The sequence below is a fragment of the Anabas testudineus genome, chromosome 16 (assembly GCF_900324465.2).
Source record: "Anabas testudineus chromosome 16, fAnaTes1.2, whole genome shotgun sequence".
NCBI classification, from domain to species: domain Eukaryota; kingdom Metazoa; phylum Chordata; class Actinopteri; order Anabantiformes; family Anabantidae; genus Anabas; species Anabas testudineus.
The window spans coordinates 5,418,266-5,441,033 of record NC_046625.1 but is presented as its reverse complement, the minus strand read 5'-3'; the positions used below and the strand labels follow the sequence as shown (position 1 = coordinate 5,441,033).

At 39.2% G+C, this 22,768-nt stretch overlaps 2 protein-coding genes and 1 long non-coding RNA gene across 3 annotated transcripts in view; 1 reads left to right on the top strand and 2 right to left on the bottom strand.

Moving 5' to 3' along the window:
• Positions 1 to 865: 865 nt before the first annotated feature.
• Positions 866 to 6,186, bottom strand: gpatch4 (G patch domain containing 4). Its single transcript, XM_026370048.1, has 8 exons — positions 6,069 to 6,186; positions 4,376 to 4,454; positions 4,185 to 4,258; positions 3,968 to 4,060; positions 3,450 to 3,566; positions 2,895 to 3,010; positions 2,686 to 2,736; positions 866 to 2,553 (listed from the first exon to the last, which is right to left on the bottom strand). The coding sequence occupies exons 2-8, from the start codon at positions 4,452 to 4,454 to the stop codon at positions 1,800 to 1,802; spliced, it is 1,284 nt and encodes a 427-aa protein (XP_026225833.1). The 5' UTR covers positions 6,069 to 6,186; the 3' UTR covers positions 866 to 1,799.
• Positions 6,187 to 8,438: 2,252 nt separating this feature from the next.
• Positions 8,439 to 22,768, top strand: part of pear1 (platelet endothelial aggregation receptor 1) — a 41,205-nt gene continuing 26,875 nt past the window's right edge. Inside the window, exon 1 of the mRNA XM_026370898.1 lies at positions 8,439 to 8,607. The gene's annotated coding sequence lies outside the window, so the exon portion shown is untranslated. The remainder of the gene's footprint in view (positions 8,608 to 22,768) is intronic.
• On the bottom strand, positions 12,470 to 13,525 carry LOC113169483. The gene is made up of 3 exons (XR_003299561.1): positions 13,454 to 13,525; positions 13,300 to 13,337; positions 12,470 to 13,046 (listed from the first exon to the last, which is right to left on the bottom strand). It is a non-coding gene; the product is annotated as an uncharacterized LOC113169483 (long non-coding RNA).

Below are 22,768 nucleotides of genomic sequence, written 5' to 3'. Positions count from 1 at the left end.
TACTTTTTGTCCTCATGTCCACATCAATTGGCCACAACTAAGCTGCTCCACGGTTTTCCAAGGTTTTAGCAATGTCATACATCCTGTTGATGTAAGGTGCATGGCTACCGACTCTCACAGTAAAGACTTTGGCTAAAGCTTCTTCCACAGTAAATCAACATGGTAAACAAAGATTGCTGCTAGGTTAAAAATGCAGACATGCAAAACAATATGGCTCTTCACTGTGTGATAATGGATGAACAGAAATCAAACTCTGGAGCAAATTTAATACATTTCCAGTAAATGAATACTGCCCACAAAGGAGTAAGCCCTGCTTGATCTGCTAATTTTGTGAATGCAGAGTGTCAGCTGTGCCAGAATGGCTGGATTATGTTACCGGAAACCAGCTCCTTTGAAGACGTGGAAAGAATGCATGCCGTACCGCCAAAACACAGCTGTCAATCTTGTTGTTATTGATGGTCTACAAGAACAGGGGAGCTCCACCATAAAGTCACAGTAACTCAAAGAGTTTGTAATTGTTTTTATATTCTGATATAGATACTAGATGGTAGTTGCCAAGTACATAGACGACATTACTACTGTTATTTAATAAAATAGATTATTTTTTGTTTTCAAATACCCACAATAAAAAAAAAAAAAAAAAAAAAAAAAAAAGAGGAGCAGAGTGAATTTCTCTGCTCAATATGTGTGGAAAGTACATGCTTTTAATGCTTGAGAATATGGTACGACCTACAGACATTCATCAGTAAACACATCAAGTTCTACTTTGATGGGAGGTACTGGCTGGGGTCAAGTCAAACTGAACTTTTTTTTCCATAAGCATCTCAGCCTTAGTTTTGTATAGATTGTAAAATGCTAAAAAAATTCATTTGTGAGAGTGAAGTCCTAATAAGGTCAAAGACAGAAGAGCAGGAAAAAGCATCTGAAGCATTTTCAGCGTAGAGCTAAAACAAACCTTTATCTGGCTCTTTCTGGGTCCAAGAGTCTGAATCAGATCAAACTACTAAAGGGCAGAGTTATAAATAGTGGCTTCACATTACTCATGTTGACAACATAGTCATACTAATATTTTTAGTAGCATATTGAATAATGGTGTTCACCCTCAAGAAAAGAGGACTGCATGTACTTTTAAAGTTTATCTTTTTTACTTTTTTCTTTTAAATAATATGTAGTCGGTGGAGTTCTGCTTGATTTATGTCGTCAATTTTTCCCATTAAAATGGAAATATCTTGTAATACCAAGCATCCTGTATGCTGGGATATAAATCTGTGCAACAAAAAAAGATAAATAGGAAAGAATAAAACAAAGAATGTCATGGGTGCAATTCGCTGGGTGACATTTATTTCTGAATATAAATACCTGTAACAGGTTACTTTGTAATGTGGTACCTCCACGTCTTGCATCATTAATAAAAACATAGAATCAATGTCAGTTTCCTCCAATAGGAGTTGTTGAGTTGTTCATGATGCAGAAATTGCACAAAATTCTTGTCATTTTATGTTAATCGTATAATGAATCCATAGTTCATGTGCATGATTAAGCTGCACCTTGTTCAGCTTGTATAAAACTCTGCATCACCAGCAGTGATCTTAAACATGCCATCAATAACTAAACGGACCTGGTTAAAATGCTAAAATATTTGATACTTGTTTTTGTGTTATTCTCCATTCAATGAAAAATACCTAAATGCATTTGTCGGCCTGTGAAATCGGAGAGCATAGCCTCCACACAGTCCATGTCTGGCACATAACTAACTGCCTCCGTCAGCCAAGATAAAACGAAGCACTTTTAATCAAATGTTACTCTTTTGACTTCTTCTTTTTCTTCTTCTTTGGAAGTTCTTGGAGTTCTTCTTTGCTTAAACTGTTGTCTACACTTACACAGATGTCTGTGGAAAGTTTGTCCTTTTTACACTTTTTCCTTTTCGGTTTTACTGTTGATTCTTCACAGTCCTGGACCACCTCGGATTGGCAGGATTCGGCATAGTTGCGCTCCTCTTCCTCACTGCGGTGTTTGGACGATTTCTTTTTCTTCTTCTTCTCTTTAGTGTCAGTATGCAGCTGTGCCATCTCCTCAGGACTCCTGCAGTCTGCTGCAGGTGAAGGTGCTCTTTCTTCATTCTCTTCTTTATTTTTCTTCTTTTTATCTTTCCTCTTTCTTTTGTGAGACTGGTCCACTTCACCATTTTCTTCATAAACTGCACGCTCCTTAGTGGAAACTGCATCAGTTGTTTCTTCAGCTTTCTCTCTGACTTCCTTTTTCTTCTTTTTGGGTTTAACATCTGTCTCTGGATTTTCAGACACATTGTCACCGTTTAGTTCATTAATGCTTCCGCTGGATCTCTTCTTTTTCATCTTTTTTCTCTGAGGATCACTGGATACTTGCTCCTGTCTCCCAGATCCTGGCTCAGCTGATTGAGAAATCACTGGTGCAACACAAACTGCTGAAGCACTTATTGGTTGGCTCTTCTTGCCATACTTAGCCATGAACTCAGCCTCCTGCTGCTCCAGCCTGGCCAACTTGGCGCTCATCGTCAAACCGTGTCTTGCTCCTCTGTAGGAGCACAACAAAAAAAACACAGTTAGACTCATTCTTTGGATCTCTTCTTCTGTTTTTCAGAACAATCATATCCTCTTGAAGGAAAATCAGGAAAATCAGATCGCATAAATTTAGGACTCAACTTACTTGTGAGCTGTGCGGCCCCCACAAGCCTTCATTAGATCAGCATCAGAAAGCCTGTCAAGCATCAATAAATACCTTAAATTTCAAAGCACACTTTCAAACTTAAAGTGTTTAGAAGTAAATAATTTATTACATTTTCATTTAGTGCTTATAAATGACATGTGGACTATAGGCATCACCAGAAACATCTGCTGTTTGACATAAGTTCTTACTTAGTGGTGCTGGAGAGATCGAGTTTCTGGTCTTCTTCCTCATCTGAGCTACTGCTTTCATCAGAGTTGGAAGATTTTGGCTCTGGCTGCTCCTGACCAGAAAGCAGTGTGGCTGACTAAAAGACAGGTATGGTAATTAAAAGAAATAAAACAGTCAATGACAAATCAGAACAAATTTAGCAAATTCTGAAAATACAAAAAAATGTTCAGGAATGTCCGAGTTGTGCAGGTTCTGAACAAACATCTTTTGTCTTCACAATCCGTATTTTTTTCTATTTTACCTTTCAATCAATTATTTAAAAAAATCAAATTCATCACCTAATATTCTCACTAGCTCTAGATCTACATTTAAAACTCAGCCCACTCAAAGAACACCACATTTGTAAAGCTACAAGGACTAATTTGTCTAAAATTGGATTTTGTGTGTGTGTGTGTGTGTGTGTGTGTGTGTACAGAAGAACCCACCCATATTCTACATTTGATAGCAGACCTTAAACACTACACCATATTGGACCATAACCCAATAAATAAGAACCTAACCAAAAAACTGAATACCTTGACAAAGCATCCATAAAGTTTGGCTCTGGCCAATGCGGCTTTCCGTGGCTTTTTATTGGAGATCATTCCGCTATCTTCATCTTCTTCTGTAGTCTTCTTCAACTTTATACCGTTCTGGATCACACAGAAAAACCAGAAAACACTTGACATTCTGTTAAAGACCAAACCAGCTGATTTGACTCATTAACAAGAGAAGGGGAACTCATCAGTGTAATCAGCCACTGAAGTGTTGATGAGTGATTGTAAAGGTAATTTTAGTCCTGTGGCTCTTGCTTTTCAGTTTAGTGTGCTCCAAAGAAAATTCACATTGACCTGATGAGGTAGCTAAATACAGCTACAAGTGGATGAAATGAATCAGTATGTGTTACGGTTTCCCAGTGATAAATCAGCTGCAACCTTTGCTTATGTTTGATTACTTGCAAATGTTTTATTTTAAGACTTAATATTGTCTTAAATTGAAAATGCCCGGCCCTCTGATCATGGCGATTGTGTTCGAGTGTCGAGGTGAGACCTACTTGATCAGACTCCACTTGCAGACTTGAAGAGGCTTTATTGAAAACATGATCCCACCAGTGGAAGGTGAACTGCTCCCCTTCCTTATGACCAACCTAGCAGAGAACACCAACACAAGTAGATGCACAGTACTGTTTTGAATATAATTGATGCACTAACAAAACAGTTGCAGCTATTCACTATTAAAAGAAACGATGAACAGGAACAAATATCACTCACCCCTCCTTTGTCACATTTCACTTTGACTTTGATAGCTTCTGATATGCCATTTTCAGCTCGCCCGAGTCCTTTACCTGAAAACAGAGTGAAAATAAGTCTGAATGACACTGAAGAAACCAGTATACAGTCAAGAGTCTGACCACTTTTGGTAGTTGAACATTAGCAAAAATCAAGATCCAATCTATCTTTACCATGTTCCCAGCCGTGACGCAGGAGCTGCTGCTCTGCAAACTTCAAGCCACGACTTTTCTCTTGTACAACTTCTGCCATCTGTGCAAATGGAAAAGTTTCAATAATATTAAGAAATCTGACTCTTGAATAAAAGCTTATTTGTACAAACAGTGTTATATTTCATGCAAAACAGGTATTCTGGCCGAACACTGGACCATGTTCCAGAACATTCACTGGTGAAGTGAACATAGTAATTAGTTAACTATGGTAAAAACTGACACGATGAACAGTGGTGAATAAAATCAGAAGAAAACAAGCACAAAATTAGCCAAGTCAATTTCAGATGAAAGACAAAAAGACAATTTGAGTGAGTACTTTTAGGTCCAGGAGTATTTACGATTTTCCAGGCTCTATGGGACCTTCTGCTACTACTACTGTGTGTACTACATAAGAAGTAAATATACACCCTGCAGAAAACAAAAATGAATTTTTAGAGGCTTTGCAATATGACCCATTATAAAAGCCAGACTCTGAATCTGTTTCCTCTCTGTTGATGTTTAGTAGAGTCCATTGCTACCAAATCTCGTCTGTCTCAAGGGCATGCAGATTTGCCCTTTTCAACATCGGAACGATCAGATGCTACCCTTCAGGCTATACAACAACTCATTGTGCAGGCTCTGGCCATATCTCGGCTTGACTACTACTTACTGGCTGCACAATCAAACCCCTCCAGATGATCCAAAATGCAGCAACACGTCTCATTTTTAATCAGTCAAAAAGGACACACGTTACACCACTCTTCAGATCTCTGCACTGGCTTCCTGTAGCTGCTCGCATCAGGTTCAAAGCCCTGACCCTTGCCTGCAAAATGTTGTCAACTGATCCAGGACATACCTCATCCAGGTCTACAATCCCTCCCGCTCACTGTGCTCTGCAAGCGAACAATCCTCTCATCTCATCTAATCTCAAAACATCCCAAGCAAAACTTTTCAGCTCTGTTGTTCCACGATGTTTAACGACCTGCTCACCTCTGCACACCCAGCTGCCTCACTTTTGCCTTTTAAAAAAAAAACCCTGCATTAACTGTGTTGTAGTTGTATTTAAATCTTTCTCTGCCCTTAAAACCGAGAAAAACAAACAAACAAAAAACCCTTGCAATTGCACCCCATGAAACTGGAACAGCTCTTTTATTTCGTTCGTCTCTTTAAATGGTTTGTTTTGTTCCTCACTTGTAAGCTGCTTTTGATGAAAGCGTCTTCCAAATAACTAAATGTAAATGTAAATGCTACTTCCATCAATGTAATGTCTTCTGTGCCACTGGCTGTAAACAACCTTAAACCTTAAATCAGTGGTTTAATCACCATGTTTAACAGACGGGGGGAAAAAACATCCTATTGAAATAATGGGGTGTTTAGCTTTTTCACACACCACAAAATCATATAATTTTACTTTGCATGATCGCGAAATGAGAAAAATCCCTTTAATATCTGTGTGTTGACGTTGCATTTACTTTTTTTTCCCCCCATACAGTTGTAAATTTACTTGGAAAAGTAAGTTAAATATATGACACACGCTAACGTTAGCACTTAGCTGCACAGCAATAAAAGCCGAAACTTGAACCAATCACAATTTGTTTGCACAAACATTAAACCCTCACCGGCAAACGTTTTGCGCCACTAACATCACCCAAATATAAATCAAACGTTGACATACCTTATAACGACTTGTTACATTAAAACTTCTTCAACAAAGTGGTAAAAATTGATTTAAATTAGCACCAGTCACTAGCCATGCGGCTCAAACTGAACGCTGACATGACACCGGAAAGACGTCACTGCCGGCACCTTCTTCTTCTCTGCACATATTTCTGCAGCAGCGCACAATCAGAAGAGCTGGATTTGTATATCAAGTTGGACTTTATAAAATAAACATTGTCTATTTCTACACAGAGCAAAGTAGAAATGAGAACATTTAAATCGTTCAATATAAAAAAAATCAAAATCTGCATATTGAGGGTGGCTGTGATACAGTTAAACATTCACTCACTAGATGGCAGTAATTCACACCAGAAAAATAAAATCTCAAGTTATTGTAATGTGTTGTATCAAAAGCATCTCAGGTGCAAACAAAAGTTAGGTCATTATCTCAGTTAGTGTCGTATTGACTGAGAACAGTGTCAGATTTTCTTCTTCTCAAGTAATGAGACAATACAGATTAAAAAGAAAGTATTATATGTCTTAGAACAATAATTAATCTTATTTTTGGAAAGAGCACCATGATGGTTTTAATCCATTAGTCTATCAGCAGGCTCTCCTAAAAAAAGCACTAAAACAAATTAAAGTAAATGTGCTAGGTATGAATCTGCTTATCTGGAAACCAACAGCGATTTAAGTCATACTGTATGCTTGAAACTAGTAGAGACTAGTAGTAGACTTCTGATTGCGAATGTTAATATTTCAAGATAAAGCAATTAAGATATGTTAGAAATCATATTTGATTAACTGTCTGTCAAAATACTTTTACTCACTTACTGACCTTACCAGGACAACTAAAAGTGGTACTAACACAATGACACATCCTCTCTGTGTTCTCAGTGTGATACTACTGGTCAGTCACCATGTGGCCTCCAGGAAACTATTTTATTTCTCTCTGTTCTGGGTTTCCATGCAGTGAGGATGTTTGCCCCACCAGGCCTCCATACACGAGTTGTTTATTTGTGTCACCACTCAGCAGGGGGGGGGAAATGCCCCTCTTCACCAGGCCGGTTATCATGCCTGGCCTACTGTTTGTGAGGAAGCCCTCCAACTGCTGACTGGAAAGGCTGACAGGCAGTTATCTCAGAGGAGGCAATCACACACTCATTATGTGTGTGAGAATTAGAAATATAGTGTGTGTAGGTGTGTGAGAGACACAGAGAGAAAATGGCTCTGATTCAGACGCAAAGAAAGAAAAATATGCCCAAAGGTATCCGGACACAGAGATCTCAATTAGGTTAATACCGCCTCATCCAAAGCCTGGTCCATAATGCTTTTTTGCAGTTTTGTGTGGAAGAACTAAAACCACTGGGATGACACAGAATACCAGGGCGATATGTTGGGATTTCTATGACTGTATGTAGCTGTATAAAGTTGATAAAATAAAGTCGTATAAAGTTGTGATTAAGTTTTATATAAATAAACTCAATTGGACAGAGCTGAACTGCAAGCCAGGACCGATCTTAACAGAACAGTTGTTAAAGTTATTTCAACAAGTCTTCCGTTAACAGTTTGTCTATAAATGCTTATCACCTTTCTTAAAAAGAGCTAAATGAAAAGATTCACTCTCAAGTCTGTCATTCAACATGAGGCAACAGCCAGCAGCGGCTTAGTTTAGCATAAAGACTGAAAACAGCTTTTCTGGTTTCTGTAAGATACCAGCACCTCCTAAGCTCTTTAATCAGTACTTCATGTCTTGGACTGGCACATGAACTCTGTAAAACCACATCTTGTTGTTTCTACACTGTGATCTCTGCAGGGATTAAACAAACAAGATGTAATGTGTTAATTAGTGCTCTTTGTAGCTGCAGGTACTGCTAATGGCAGAGTTAGTTAAGCTGTTTTAAGTCACAATGCTACACTAAGCTAACCTCCCTGAATAAAAAGCAAACGCAGCATATTTCCACTAATGTCAAATTATTCCTTTAAAGGTGTGATAGATATTCATCATCCACAGATGATAAATTATAGTGTTACGAGCACCCTAATCTAAAACATTCAGATCAAAATTTATACTAAAAAATTGTGCTTATTTCCTGCAGAAAAATCCGTATTTACAAAAAATGTAATGAGCCATTTTCTCTCCCTGCCAGAGTCAGATAGAGATACTGTTTTCCATTAGGTAGTATCCCACTGGACCATTTATCTACACACACACACACACTTAGACATCCAGGTTTGCAGGCCTGCAGAGGACAAAAACAACACTCTCAGTCTCAGTTAGACCTCCTCTCTGCCCCATCCCTCCTCTTTTCTCCCTCCTCCTCCTCCAGTCCCCGTGCTGTCACAGTTTTTCCAGTTTATTTGGCTCCACTTCAGGACCCTCCCCCGCTGGATGCGACTGGTCTTTTTCTCTCTCTTTACACTTTTCTCTATGTTTAAACCGCTTAAGGATTTTTCTAAGTGTTCAAACAAACGCGTTTTTTTTTTTTCTTTTAATTTTCGTCTGAGCAGAAATATTAAAGCGACAGACAGTCCGGGAGTTCGTGGCCGGCAAGGTGAGTAAATGTTGTCAATTAATAGAATTAAAGTAGATTACACAAGTGCATTGAACGTTTTGTTTGGAAGGTTCAAGGGTTTAAGTGATAATTATGATGATGAACGTTTTGTGAATCGACAGAAAGTAAATTGTGAATGATTTTACGCACTGAATGGAGATGGACTATTATGGCAAAGACCGTGGCAAAAACTGAAGCACAGTTCCCAAAAAGGTGATGACTGCAAAAAATAACCAGTTATACTGCAACTGTATGTATGTAATATTCTACTAACAAGTAGTGGTGGAGGAAGTATGCAGATTATTGACTTAAGTACTGCAAAGTAAAAGATAGAAAGTCCTACATTTAACATTTAATGGAGGCACAATATGGAAGGTTTCTCCACATACTGTATGTACAGACTTGAGATACTTTACTCCAGTACAATGCATGTTATAGAAGATATGATGCACTTAAAGATGAAGCCACCCAACAATACAGAAACACATACACATTAATTAGTACTTTTACTTTTCACACTTTCAACACTTTAGTGACATTTTAAATGCATCAAGTATGTTTACTGCAATCTAGCATCTTGTATTTAAGTAAAGAAATTTAATACTAATAAGTTCATTATCACATTAAATTACTTATTATCAACAAAGCGTGCTTCTGAGTGAAAGTCCTTAATATGCAGAAGACTCATTCTATATGATACAATACACTATTGCATGGAAATTAGGATTTAGTTTTATTAATACTGATGACATATGTTGTTAACATCATTTAAATGTTGTAGCTGGTTCAGCTAAAACAAATCTTAACTACTTTTGTGTGTTTACATTCGTTTTGTATTTAACAAAGTAACAAAGTGAACAGTTCAGTTCAGTTGTTAAATAAATGTTATGGAAAGTCAATCAATCACAGTTTTAATTAGCATCTACAGAAATACTCAATAAGATTTAATAAGTATTGTACTCGAGTAAATGTACTACATTCCAGCACTGGTTGTGGTAGATCACATTTCATTACCATTTTTGGCAGATTGCAGTTTTGGGACCGTCTAACAGCAAAAACCATATCAACAAGTGAACAGATTACATATTACAAAAACATCCAGCACTTTTCAGTGAGTGAATTAAACCACTTGTTCAAGTGATCTCCTGGCACCGTGTCACCACTTGATGCACTTGCTGTATGTTTCCTATCTTACTGAGTTTTTTGGCATTTCTGATTTTGCTTTGAAAACTTCTCCAACCGCTATCAAGAGAGCATGACTCAGAGCTCCTCTGTGCTCCTCTGGCATGTCTCCCGTATCGTTTCATTGCAGAGGAAGTTGCTGGGAGTAGGTCTGCTGTTCGCTCAGTGCTCTATGTCCTCTTCCTTTTCTGCCTCTGTTGTACTGGATGTTTATTAAGTCATTCAGACTTAATCCAAGCTCCGGATCCACCTCTTGGGTCTGTTTTTTGGGTCACAGAGGAGATGTGACTCAAGCCAGTGAAACGTGGCAGCGAGGTGGCTGCAGCCTGTACAACTGTGTGGCATCCTGTGTGTGATGGTGTGCCTCAACTTTTATGTGCTGTGAGTGGAGTTAATCAGATGAAGCAGATTGAGAAGGAGTTTTTTTTTGTTTGTTTTTTGTCTGCAGATATGAGTCGCTGCAGTGGGTTGTTGACGCCTGTGGGCTTGTTTTGTAGAACAATAGTGTCTCTGATTGTGTCTCTGGTAGGTTAGGGTCCACTGATTAAAGGAAATATGACACACTAAAGATGCTGTTGTGCACTGAGAGAAGAGTTTTTTACACAGTTGCATCTTATAAATCAACTTGCAGCACCAAATTACAGACAAACCTCTTCACTTAAGTAGCCTGTTCATAGTCTCTTTTGATAAATTGGCTGACACTTTAACTGATTCTGTGAAAGTTTATAAAATGATGAACTGCTCTACATGGAAGTTCACGGTTTTGGAAACAAACGGCTCATTTTTTTGTTCCTCAGGGGAACTGTAAATCAGCCTTACATTCAGAATATTTGCATCTAGTTTCTGTGACTTATGAATGAAGACTTTTTGATTAAGGAGACCCTGGCACCATTTCACTCATAAAAACATCTGTGAGGAAAGCAAGATACATGATTAACTATCAGAGTAAATCTCAGCCACCTGGTCTGAACTCCTGATTTGGCAACCAAACATTCTCTGCCTTCTAACTGAACTTTGCTTGGTCTTTCTCCAAGTATTCCTAAAACTACTGCACCATTTCTATATGTTCCTTTTTATTTTCATCTGTAACCTCCTTGAAGTGAACCATCTTTCTTTTTCTGCATTGTCCTCATATGAGATCCTCATTATTGGCAAACAGCGAGACAAACAGCATCTCCCCCCTTGAAAATGTGCCTGCCCTCCTCCAGGCTGTTTCAAGTATCCGTGGTCTAATGGTGACCCATATTTTTGTCTGGTGGAGTGACAAAGTCGTCTCCTGTCTGACAGCTGGACGTCTGGCTGACTTATCTGTTTGTCCAGGAGAGGACTTGGGCTCAGGCGAGGTATTGGATATGTTTTGTTTGGGGATGACACCGACCAGAGACACAAAAGAAGAGGTAGAAATAGCAAAGAGTAGAACTGATGTGAGTCATTAAACTTAATTTGATCCACCAGTGCTTGGACATCTTGAAAACGTATTGTGACAGCAGAGAGGGCAACCAGGGCGTCTGCATGATGTCTTTATGAAAACCATAACTTTTCCTGACAATTTTATACCCTACAGCCACACACCATTTGTGTGTTATTTAAGTGAGATCACAGCTTCAGGTCTTTGCTTATATTATCCATCGAAGCATGAACTCTGCTACAGAGTTAACTGTAATGCACTGTAAAATCATAATCTGCATATTCACCAGAGGTTTGACTGGGTTCTGATTTTAGCATTTAGCTCAAAGTATCGCTTGCTGATTATTATTATTTTTTGTTATAATGATGTTTGTAATAATAACAGCTTAGTATTAGAGCTATAGTGAACGTGGCTGTTACTGTATTTTGTGCTCACTGAAAAGTCAATGATCAACACAGAAGAGTCAAATGAGTCATTTTTATTCTAGTTTATTATGGTGTTGTCTAATGTCTCAAAGCTTTGACCTTTGTCTACTCCCCACGCTTCTATTTTTGAAGTAAAAATAGTTCTGATGAAAAAGACAAAGAGCACAGGGAATTCAAAAGAAGGTGACATGGTTTGAATATTACTACCACAGGCTTATATAAGCCTTTCAACCCCATGTGTTCTGCAGCCGTGCAAATAATTTGGAGCAGCTCCGACTGCAGCCCTCCAGCTCGTGGGTTTCGGGTCGCTCGTTCTGCTCTGGCTGTGGAACACGTACAGTTTCATTGGGCTCTGGCTCAAATAACCAATCATAAAAAACAGAGGTCGGGGGGTTTGGAGCTGGAATAGAAGGAGGAGCCAGCCGCTTGATGGAGTGACCACAGACTACTTGTGCTGTGGTGAGGGTCTTTCCTGAAGTTGCTTATGTTGGTGGTTGGTGGGTGGTGTTAGGGCCGTGGGTGGAGCAGCAGTGGAGACGATGTTCATTAAGACTTCAGGGGCTTTCACTGGTGTGTGTGTCTCACTGTGGTGTCTCCTCAGCATGACTGGAACCAAGTGAAACCTGAGATGTAGAATTAGTGGAAATACAGCACCACATTCAAGACCCAGAGGGCTTCTCACATTTTGTTTACACCTCTCTGTTGAAAATGGGTTTATGTTTATGTTGTTGTTTGTTTTTTTTAATAGAAAGTGAAGCACACAGTGTTTATTTTGTCAGTAGAAGAAAAATCACAAGTTGACCAAACGAGATGAGAAGTTTGCATGTGAAAAACAAATGGCCTTTATGTCATGCTTGGCACTACGTGGACATGAACTGTTAGAACCCTTGATGTTTTTCTTGAGCTCAAACCCAGATCCAGTCCAGCAGCTGTGTTAAGCTATGACTCTCCGAGTTGTCCATCTTGCATTTTATGAGAGAACTTATTTTCTTTTTTGAGTTCCATTTTCCAGGCCACTTCTGAAAAACAAACTTAGGCTCAGGAAAGGCAGGATGACATATGATCACTATTTGTCAGTGTCCTCATTACTCAAAACAACACAAACTCTGCCTGGAAAGAAGTGTTATTTGTTTAAAAAAAGAGGGGTTTATGGGGGGGTTGTGTTTGGAAAATGTGGGAGCAGTAGAATCAGTATAGCTCTAATGGCATCAAGGACTTTCCTATTCCCAAATCACTTCTGTGTACATGGCACAGGAAGAGAATGCTGAGATGCAGACCTGGATGTACATGCAAGATGTTTCCTATCGGCTTCCTATGGTTTCATTCCCCTGGTGCTCGATGACTGAAAACAGAGAAGAGAGCGGAGACCTGTGGGACTGCGGGGACAGGGTTTTAGATGGTTGAAATCTTGTTTTTCTTTTGCCCTGTAGAAGCAATAATAAAAAAAAAAACTCAGCTGAACAGATGAGTTGCAGACATATAATGAACCAGAGACATGTAGTCATTTAAAAAGTAATGAAAAAAACATGTCATCTTCAAAGAGCAGACAAGATACAGTGGTAACTTTTGCAGCGTGTTAACAGCAGAATTGCTTGCTTGCTTATTAATTGGTAAATAGTTTTAACTAATTTGCAGCCCAGAGAACCTCAGCATTGAAAATATTCTACCATTACTCACCGGCAACCTGCCGTGTTTCCTGCTGCTTCTGTTTGTCTCTGCGTATCCAGAAAAAGAAAAGTGTTAACAGTTGCCCCTCCACTTAGTTTCCTTGAGTTGTGAACATCATACACAAACAAGATGACAGACGTCTGGATCCCTTTCCCCCTTGTACCCTCGGCAGTGTTTGTCTCCCACTGTGTTCTTTGCCCAGGATGTCCTGCGTGGTGGCTTGTATCTGGCTCTTGTCTCCTCTTTGCCTTTGTCTTCCTGTTGTTATGCTCAGATATGCAGGTGTCATGCCAAAAAGCGCCCAGGGACAAATGTGTTGCACAATACAGATGACTGTGGCAATGTTTTCACTTAGCTAGAGCACACTGTACAGAGCTTACTTTCATGTTTCATTAGCCACAAAGATTCCCAGCAAAGTGAATTAAAAGCAATAGTACCTGTGGGGTACAAGTCTGACGAGACGACTGGAAGAGCACAGGGGATGACACTAAGTGAAAGAACATCTCTGAGGGTTCACCTTCAGGGGAGCACACGTGGCTCAAGTTTTTGTGTGAGGAAAATAAGGCTTCAACTTCCAGATGCTTGTAGGATGAGGCCCATGTGAAGAGGAGGAGGGAGAAGGAGCGTTCTGGACTAAGTAGAAGAAAAAGCTGCTTTAAAATGATCACTTTAATAAGTTACAGGTTTCTACCTCGTCCTCCTAAAAGGCAGCACACCATGTGCCAGTGGTAGGCCTGTAAATCAGTGGGGTTTAACTTTGAGGAATTTTACTGGCTCATGCTGGACTTCCTGGAAATACAGATAGAGAAGGAAAGCCCATGGTGATAACAGCTGATAGCTATTCTGGTGAACTCTACCTGTCTCCTCTGCTGCCTTTTGCGCTATTGCAAAGCTTTTCTTGCTTATCTCAGTACCTTTGTTACAGTAATATGCTTGACCACATGGCAGTAATTGAAATCCACATCTGTCTCCCAATGTGCAGCTCCCCCACTCATTGCATAATGGTCGTACTACCCTGCAGGCAGCAACACTGATGTCTGTTAAATCACTCACATTCGTTTGTCACATTGTTTTTCTGAAACTGTACTATAGGTTAATCCTGGAGACAAATGGTACAAAAAAAAAACATCAGCAACAACAATAGAAAAAGCCACACCAGCTCAAATGACTTCCAGCTCTCTATCGCATCGTAGCAGCTGCAAAAAGGAAAAAAAAAAACTGCCATCCCGTCACATTAGAAGTGTTGTCTTAATAGAAACCAGATGCAGTGTGGTTAATGTCTATAGCTGTACATTGCTCTTCCTTTCATACAGCCACGACTTAAAGACTCATACTAAAGCTGTTGCATGGAAACTTTATTCGCAGTATGAAATATGTTGTTCTTAAACCTTGTGTCACAGTAAAGAATGACGCTTCCCTTGATGTTATTCAGACTCCGCCGACATTCAGTGGGATTGTTGTAATCTTGTCAGTTGCCATAGACCCCCCAGTAAGACACTCAAGTACATACTCAACAAAACACTCTTTTTGCTTTTATCTAGTCAACTTGTTCAATTCAGAAAAGAAAAACACAAACACAAAAAGGATTTTTTAAGTGCAGCCTCCACAGGAGTGAAATAAGCTTTTACTAGTGTTTTTTTTTCAGCCACTGTAGCTCAGTCGGCTTCTGTGATCATGATCATAGGTTTTACCAAAGCAGATAAGGTTTTATTTCACACCTCGTGCAGAGAGTCTGGACAGCAGCTTCCCTACTATGAGGGTCAAGACCACAAGCGTGAGCCATCTGCAGACTCGTCAGCCAAAACAAAGGTTATAATGGAAAAAAAGAAAGCTGTCTGTGTGTGTGTGTGTGTGTGTGTGTGTGTGTGTGTGTGTGAGTGTGTGTGTTTATGAGTGGCATGGAAAAGTCAAGGTCTGTGCATGCACATCTGTGTTTATGCCGATGTTCGATACACAGTTTTGTGATGACTTGGCAGGTTTGGCTGCCTGCAGTGGTTCAGGTTTTCCCTTTAGTGGCTGCAGTCTGATTGCCAGTTTCCCCTCATAAGAAACTACAAGTCAGAGAGTGCAGTGGTTGCAGAACTGCACATGTCTGCAGGGGAAAGATAGTACAGATTGACAAAGCTGTGAAATAGATTGATTGTTTTGGTGTTTGTCACCATGTCACTACACTTGAAGTACATCCAAATGTGCATGATGCACAACTAGTGACACCCATTAACTAAGACTCTTTGCATTAGTGACTGTCAATATATAATCATAGCGTGACACCGTGATTTGATGTTTTAATACAATATTTGTTTTGATTATTGATTTAAAGGTAAAGCCTAATTGGATGAAAACCTCAAACCACCAACGTGTTAGTGTGTCTCTCAATATTTTATGACCGGACGTATTGTTTTATTAAAAACAAATGGTTGAAACCTATATTTGGTGTTTCAGAGAGTATATTATTATTTATTTTACAGTGGAACTCTGCAGCACAGAGTAATAAACTAATCAGGCTTTGGCTACACAGATAATTAAGATGAAGTCATTGTTGGTTTTGTATTTTTATGCTATTTGTTGACAATAAGAACAAAAGCACCAGACATTTCCTGTAAAATCTGCATTTGTGAATTCTTCAGTAGAAATATAATAGAAACACTTGATCCAATAGAAGAATTAAATTTCTCTCTGGCTGTGCTCGAAACGTGCAGCGGTAGCTCAAATATGTCAACTTCAAAACCAGATCTAAATCGATTTCCTGTGAGTTTAGAGATCAATTTGAGACCAAAACCAGAATTATTCAATTGGAATCCACAGAGAAATCTAGTAATAGAAAGAGACACAAAAACCCACAGTAAGGTAACGTTACGCCATGAGCACTTTACAGAAGTAAAAGTAGTCATTTGGGATTGAACTGAGCCACCGTGGGTCGGTAGTGTAGTTGTAATATTGCTGCTCTCCATGCGGGAGACCAGGGTTTGAATCCTGACTGAGCCTACCTCTAGTAGGGGTCATTATGCAAGACCTCCTTACGCTTACCCTTCCTTTGCCTTGTACCTTGTAGGTTGCTTTGGATAAAAGTGTCTGAGATGTTATTCTATTTGCATATGGCCACTACACAACCTTTACTTGGGCTACAGTGGTTATGTACAGTAGGAATTAAAGAAACACTCAGCATCTCCCAAACTGTACATTTCATCATTTCATCATTTGGAAGCAAACAGTCAAGACAGCATCTGTTATCACCAAGGCTCCGTGAAAATAGGCATAAGAGAAAGGACTAAACCAAGCATGACGTTGAGCCAGTTCAACAGCAGTTTGTCAGCTTGTTTAATAATGACTGACTGTTTTGTCTTAACAAAGGAGTTATTCTAGTCAGAGATAACACTTGAACCATGTGCGATTGTTGCAGAGTTCAATGGAGGTTGCTTTCTGTTTTCTTAAGCTCCTCTGAAGATTCAAAGGCTCTTGGCATTGTGACCTGTTATGCATGTCTTGGGGGAACTCTGCGGACTAATAAATATGGATGAATAAGTGTTGGCCTTTGCATAGTTCCTAGTTCATAGTGGGAAGATCGGACAAAGGCACAGCGACCAAAGTTCCTAATGAATCTTTATTTATAGCAGCATTTCCCACATCGCTCTGACCCCCAAAGAGGAGGGCAGAAATAATTTGTTTCTGCGACAATAATAACCAAAGAGAAAGAAATTATTATCAAAGAAATGAGATTGCCATGGTGGAAAATGAGCTTGAGGATGACAATTTGATGTGTGAAAAGAATTAGGGACAAACATCAAAGGAGTTAGTTAAATGTTCCTGATTTGTTGGAGGACAGAAAATGTGCAGCTGTGGCTCTCTCTGAAGCTTTCCAACCTTTTGTTGTGCATTTTACATGCATAATAAATTAAAGATATATTTTTTGAACATGCATTTTGGAACATAAAGACGAAAGAAGATGTGCATCCCTCCCGAAGGGTGTAAATCATTTAAAGAGTTATAATCACATGAATAGCATATGTAGGCACAGGCTAAAAAATAGATTGAAGGCAAATAAGTGGGACGGTAGCTGCAAAAATGTGTCCATTAACTGATTAGCTGTAGACAGAAAATGAATCTGCAACTATTCTGCGTTTTATTTTGTATCTGTGAGCTGCTTTTCAAGCCAAAATTCCAAACATCTGATTCTGGTTTTCAGAAGTTAGAACTGCTATTCTTTCTGGACTTGTAATACTGAAAATTGAATATGTTGTGGTTTTGAACTGTTGGCTAGAAAGGAAGACATTTGTTTTAGGCTCCAGTAAATCTTGACAGACATTTTCACTGATTCTGGGGTCTTTTGTAGAGCAAATGATTAACTGATTAATAGGAGATGTGATCAGACAGCACTAAAACTGTATTACAGAACAATTCTATGAGGATTTCAGACACTTTAGCGTCATAATAACTAGTAATAAAATGACATTGCATATTGAAAGGAATAATGTGACTGCTGTTTCCTGAAGGGGCCAGTTAAACACTAAAGCACAGGAAGAGATGAGGAGGAAGTGGGTGTCTAAATCAACAATCCGCCTGTGATTTATACTGAAACAAAGGCACAAAGGACATTCCAACAGATCAAATCAAGCTACACAGCCATTAGAAAAATCCTGCTCATACTGTGTCATTATGACAGATGTTTTCAAATAGTTAGAACGCGATACATTAAAGTTTGAAATTCTTGTGCTATTATGTGGTCAATGTGTTAGTCGCTGAAGGATAAATTCATCTTGGGTGTTAATTTTTATTAATGTTAGTGGCATGGCTTTGGGGAACGCCGTGTTGCTCTGGTCCAGACACAAATCTTAGTGTTAAGCACTTACAGAAGGATTCCAGTTAGTAGTGGAGTGTAGTGTCAATTTAGTCCAATTACACTAATACCTACTTCAATTTAAGACGAAACTTTAGTAAACACAGTAAATGTTAACCTGCTAAACTAAGATGCTGAGTGTAGTTTTAGTAGCAGTCATAATTCAAAGCCATAATAATGTTTTTCCCCCCGAGTTTAAGATGTGGTGACAAACATGTTTGACAAGACAAAAAACTATTTGGATTACACTGATTTTAAACAAACCCACAGAAAAACAAACACAAATGGTCAAATTCAAACCTTCTTAACATCACTGTTCACAAAGTTGGTAACAAAGTCAGCCTACCTGATAGTGAATGATAACATTACAATGTGCAGCCACATGTAAATGTATATCTAAATTGTTTTCTGCTGATTTCATGTGCTGTGCATTTTTACAAGTTGCAGCTTTCTAATGTTGTGGACCGAGAGGTTTCTCGCCTGTGTTCTTTCTATGAGAATTTACAATGTAAAACTATGTTTTTTGGTCACGGTTTGTGGAAGGACTGTGTGCTTTTACAAGGACTGTATGTGTCTCTACACCAGTATGATCCACAGAGCATTACAGCACATGTAATTACCAATGCTGTATGGTCATGTCCCTCTGAAACCTCAGCCAGGGCCTCCATTTTGGGTTTTCCGCCATTTCACTCACTAAAGTTTGGATTAAAGAAACTTATAAAGAGACCAGACATGGTTTCACTCCAAGGTGTGCAAGTCTGTGTTTTTGTTTGTTTATTCTGCTCCACAGATGTGAGTGTGTGTATTTATCACAGTGTCCTACTGTTTAAGTTTGTTTTTGTGGACACCTCTGCTTTCTCTGACCGATGAAGCCACAGTCATCCTGCCTGTGGTTTTGGTCTGGAGTGTGGAGGACCAGGCGGCAGTTTGCACTGTGGGTCTGTGCAGGAGCACGAGCCTCAAACGTGTCAGAGTAATGCAACAGGCCTCCAACTGGCAAAAAGCCTAACTTCTGAAACAAAAAGAGAAATTCAGTGTGCAAACCACATCAGATCGAAGACATCTAACACGAAATGTAAACAGTTTGTAAATGGAGAAAACATGGGTTATTTTTTATTTTATCATCTGCAAGTTGTAAACGAGTGCAGTTGCAACATTTGTTTTAATTGTCTTTGGTTGCATTGAACAGATTGCATTCCCTACGCTGGGATACTGTTGTATCACATCACATTGCATCGTTTTTATTATTTAATTAATAATTGAATAAAAATTTATTGTCAGTTGATGCTTGCATGCCTCTCGGGCTGTTGAGTTTCGAGCACCAATGCTATTCTGTCTTGAACTGTGTTTCAGAGTTACTGCAAACAGTCTGCTCAAGATATTTTTGTGACAAATGCTAGAAAAGCAAAACCCAGGCCAGCCCACTAATATCACTTTTGTAACTGTGGGCTGTCATGGCTCAGTGGGCATTTGTTTGGGTCAGGGCAGAATTAATGGGTGAGTTAGTGGGATCTGAAGTAGCAGTTGGATCAACCTTTAAACTAAATGACACATGATTGGAAAAGATCGTACAAACTCTTTTTGCACCCGATTGGAGTAACATTAGTCATTATGCTGCCTTTGGCTTTCGCTTTGGGTTTTCACAGTAGACAGATCTTATAGCATGCAACTATTGAAATCAAAAACTACAATCAATCAAAACTACTGAACTAAAAAGACACTGTCCTCTCTGTCTTTACAGCAGCTGGTGTTTGCTTTAAAATGATGATGTAATAATTATGAATTCTGTCTGGAGGAGAAGGTAAAGTGATGGTATACAATAGATGACAAGGTTCAAGAAGTCAGTGATGTCTTTCCCATGGGTGGCTGCAGTTTGTTTCCCTTTTCTACTTTTATGTTCTTAATACATAACAACAACATTTCTCTAACTTTTAACCCAAATTACGGCTGTCAGACACTTACACTGTCAGATCATAAAATTTATTTATTTTTCTTGGAATAAAAACATGTTTTGGGGGGTTTTTGCTTCTTTATGCTGATGGCAACCAAATATTTTATTATTTAATTTGAAGGACTTGGATGAAAAATAAACCATGCTGTTTTTGAATCATTATAAATTTAGACCTGTAATATTAAATTTAAGCATGAAAAGATTCAAATTGGCAGATATTACACATAAGGACCTAATTCAAATTCAAAATGAATTAAATCTTTTGCAACGTGCAGTTTTGTAGCAGCAGCATGTTCAGCTCAGGTTCTACAGGTACCCGTTGTGTTGCTCTCCGTGAATCAATAGTAAAAAGTCTCCAGAAGTCAAAAGTCAGCTTGGTCTCTGGTCTGCGTTGACCTCATGTTATATTCTCATGGAGTCCAAAACAAGCGTGTTCCCAAGGCAACCTTATCACTCCAACCACTGTTATCCACAGGCTCTGTTCTCCATCAGCGTGAGAACAGAGGCTGTGACATAGTAGTTTAGTACCTCCTGACCTCACTCATAAAGGCGCTCTCCAACATAAACAGACACACACACTCTCTCTCACACACACGTATCTGGCTATTTACAACAACAGGACTAGGTGCGCTCACCACACATTGCAGCCTCTGGGATCCGTTAAATCTGCTGCTTCAAAGTTCAGTTTTTTTTTTCTTTAACCGTGAAGTCTTTGATTTGTTGGTTTTTAATAGTGGCTGTTATGGGTTATCTGTCAATTACTGACTTAGTTACTTCAATTCAATTCAATTCAATTTTATTTGTATAGCGCCAATTTACAACAGAAGTTATCTCAAGGCACTTTACAGTGTAAGGTTTAAGACCTTACAGAAAACTTACTTGATCAATTTATCCATAAAATGTCACCTACATTACTCTGATCTGATACAAATTCTACATTAGCTGTTGCCAAAAGATATTCAATTGTCAGTAACATTAACTAATTATTACTTATTAGTTGGGGCTACATCCCATATCCCATTTTCTTCAGCTAAATAAAGCCTCACAAATCACGGCATCTGATGGTGCCAAATGAAAGCTGTCCTGCTATTGCTGTGAAGATGACATAGAGTTGACATGAGTTGGTTTAATTCGTTTTTCCAATGCAGCTCCCCAAATTAATAGAGCTTTAAAATGACTTCAACCCAGGCATAGATTGGCAGGCTGCACCAGGCATCTGTCATCATATTTAAGAACCTGTTGGTAAGAATATTTTTGGTAGAATGATCTAAATTATTTATTTCCATGTTATTACTGGAAACTATGGGGCACGATCTGCCAACATAATTATGAGATACCGTACACTTGCAGAGGAAGGGGTCAAATTAAGGCAATATAAGTAAAAGTGAAGCAAAATATAAAAAGACTGACTTTGCAAAGTCCAAAGGTGTGTCGTGTTTCTTTCAGTTCTTAAGGTGAGACCTTCAAGACTTCTCAGCACTCATGCATTAATCTTGCAGATAGCAAAAAAAGCCCGTTCAGCAAAATTAAACCTCTGCTCTCTCCCTCGCCAGATCATCCTTTTGTCCCACAGCTCCTCCAAAAACTGTATTAGAGCTGTTGGCTGCATTAGAGCTGCCAAGAGTTTTCCACTCAAAAGTATTTTTCCAGTGTGGGGGTTCAACTCAGTGCCCTGCTGCTATATACAATATCTTTACTGTAAACTGAGTCCAATGTGCTGATGTGTGTGATTTCACTGGATAATGTTGATAATGTGTCAAAGCTGACAAAATCTCTGCATGCACTGTTCTCTGTGTTCTTGCATTACAATTCTGGGTGTGGTATAGTTGTTTCCCCAATCTGTCTGTGTGGAAGGATCCCCCACAATCTCTAGCCCACCCCACCCACCCAAGATGAGACATGGTAGCAACTGGAGAGTATGTGCCAGTCTCACTGCGGTCTAGCAGCCAAACCAAGACAAGAACCCAGATGCAAAGGATTATGGGTTTTATATTCGGTTTACTGTAACTGGTTTAATGTGAGGGTGGGATGGGGAGGAGGGGGAGGGGACTGTGGCTGCGGTCGACGTGTCACATGGAGAACTCTGGCTAATTTATTTCAGTTTCTGGGAGTTTCTTCCCTGGAGAAGTTTTATAGATTTGTTATTCTACGAGTTGAATTGTAAATTCGTGACACGAACCTTTGGCTGTAGTCTCCTATGGATGGTGTCTTTGATATCAATCAGATAACAATCACAAACAGAGGGTGACCATTTAAATTGCATTAAGGCTGTGATACACACCACAACTTTATAAGCCAACTATTAAGCGTATGGTGCACAGCCATGCTTTAATCATGTGCAGTGTGACCCTCTTGTTGCCAGGAAACATTTTAGTTGATTGTTTTTTAGTTAAGACAATTTATAATTCTCACAGAGCAGAGTGCACTGGTTTCCCAAACCACTGACTACTGAATGCATGGGTTTTGTCTCAGGGAACTCAGTTTGAGGAGATTTTGCGTTGTACAGAGTTCGGGTGAACAGAGCATTGGGGAGCAAAGCCTGTACAAGAGCAATGATTATTCATTTCTACTCTGTCCTAGTTTTAATGGCATTATAATGGAGCGTAACTACTGGCTATCCCTCCCTTTGGGAACCTCTGGATGATTAAATCACTTCCTAAAGTTAAGCTGTATGCTGATGGGTTGGACAGGCG

Coding starts and splice junctions, on each gene's coding strand:
- gpatch4 (XM_026370048.1), bottom strand. CDS start 4,454: ATGGCAGAAGTTGTACAAGAGAAAAGTCGTGGCTTGAAGTTTGCAGAG. Junction 2,737..2,894: donor GATCTCTCCAGCACCACTAA/GTAAGAACTTAT, acceptor GATGCTTGACAG/GCTTTCTGATGCTGATCTAA. Junction 2,554..2,685: donor GGGGGCCGCACAGCTCACAA/GTAAGTTGAGTC, acceptor GTGCTCCTACAG/AGGAGCAAGACACGGTTTGA.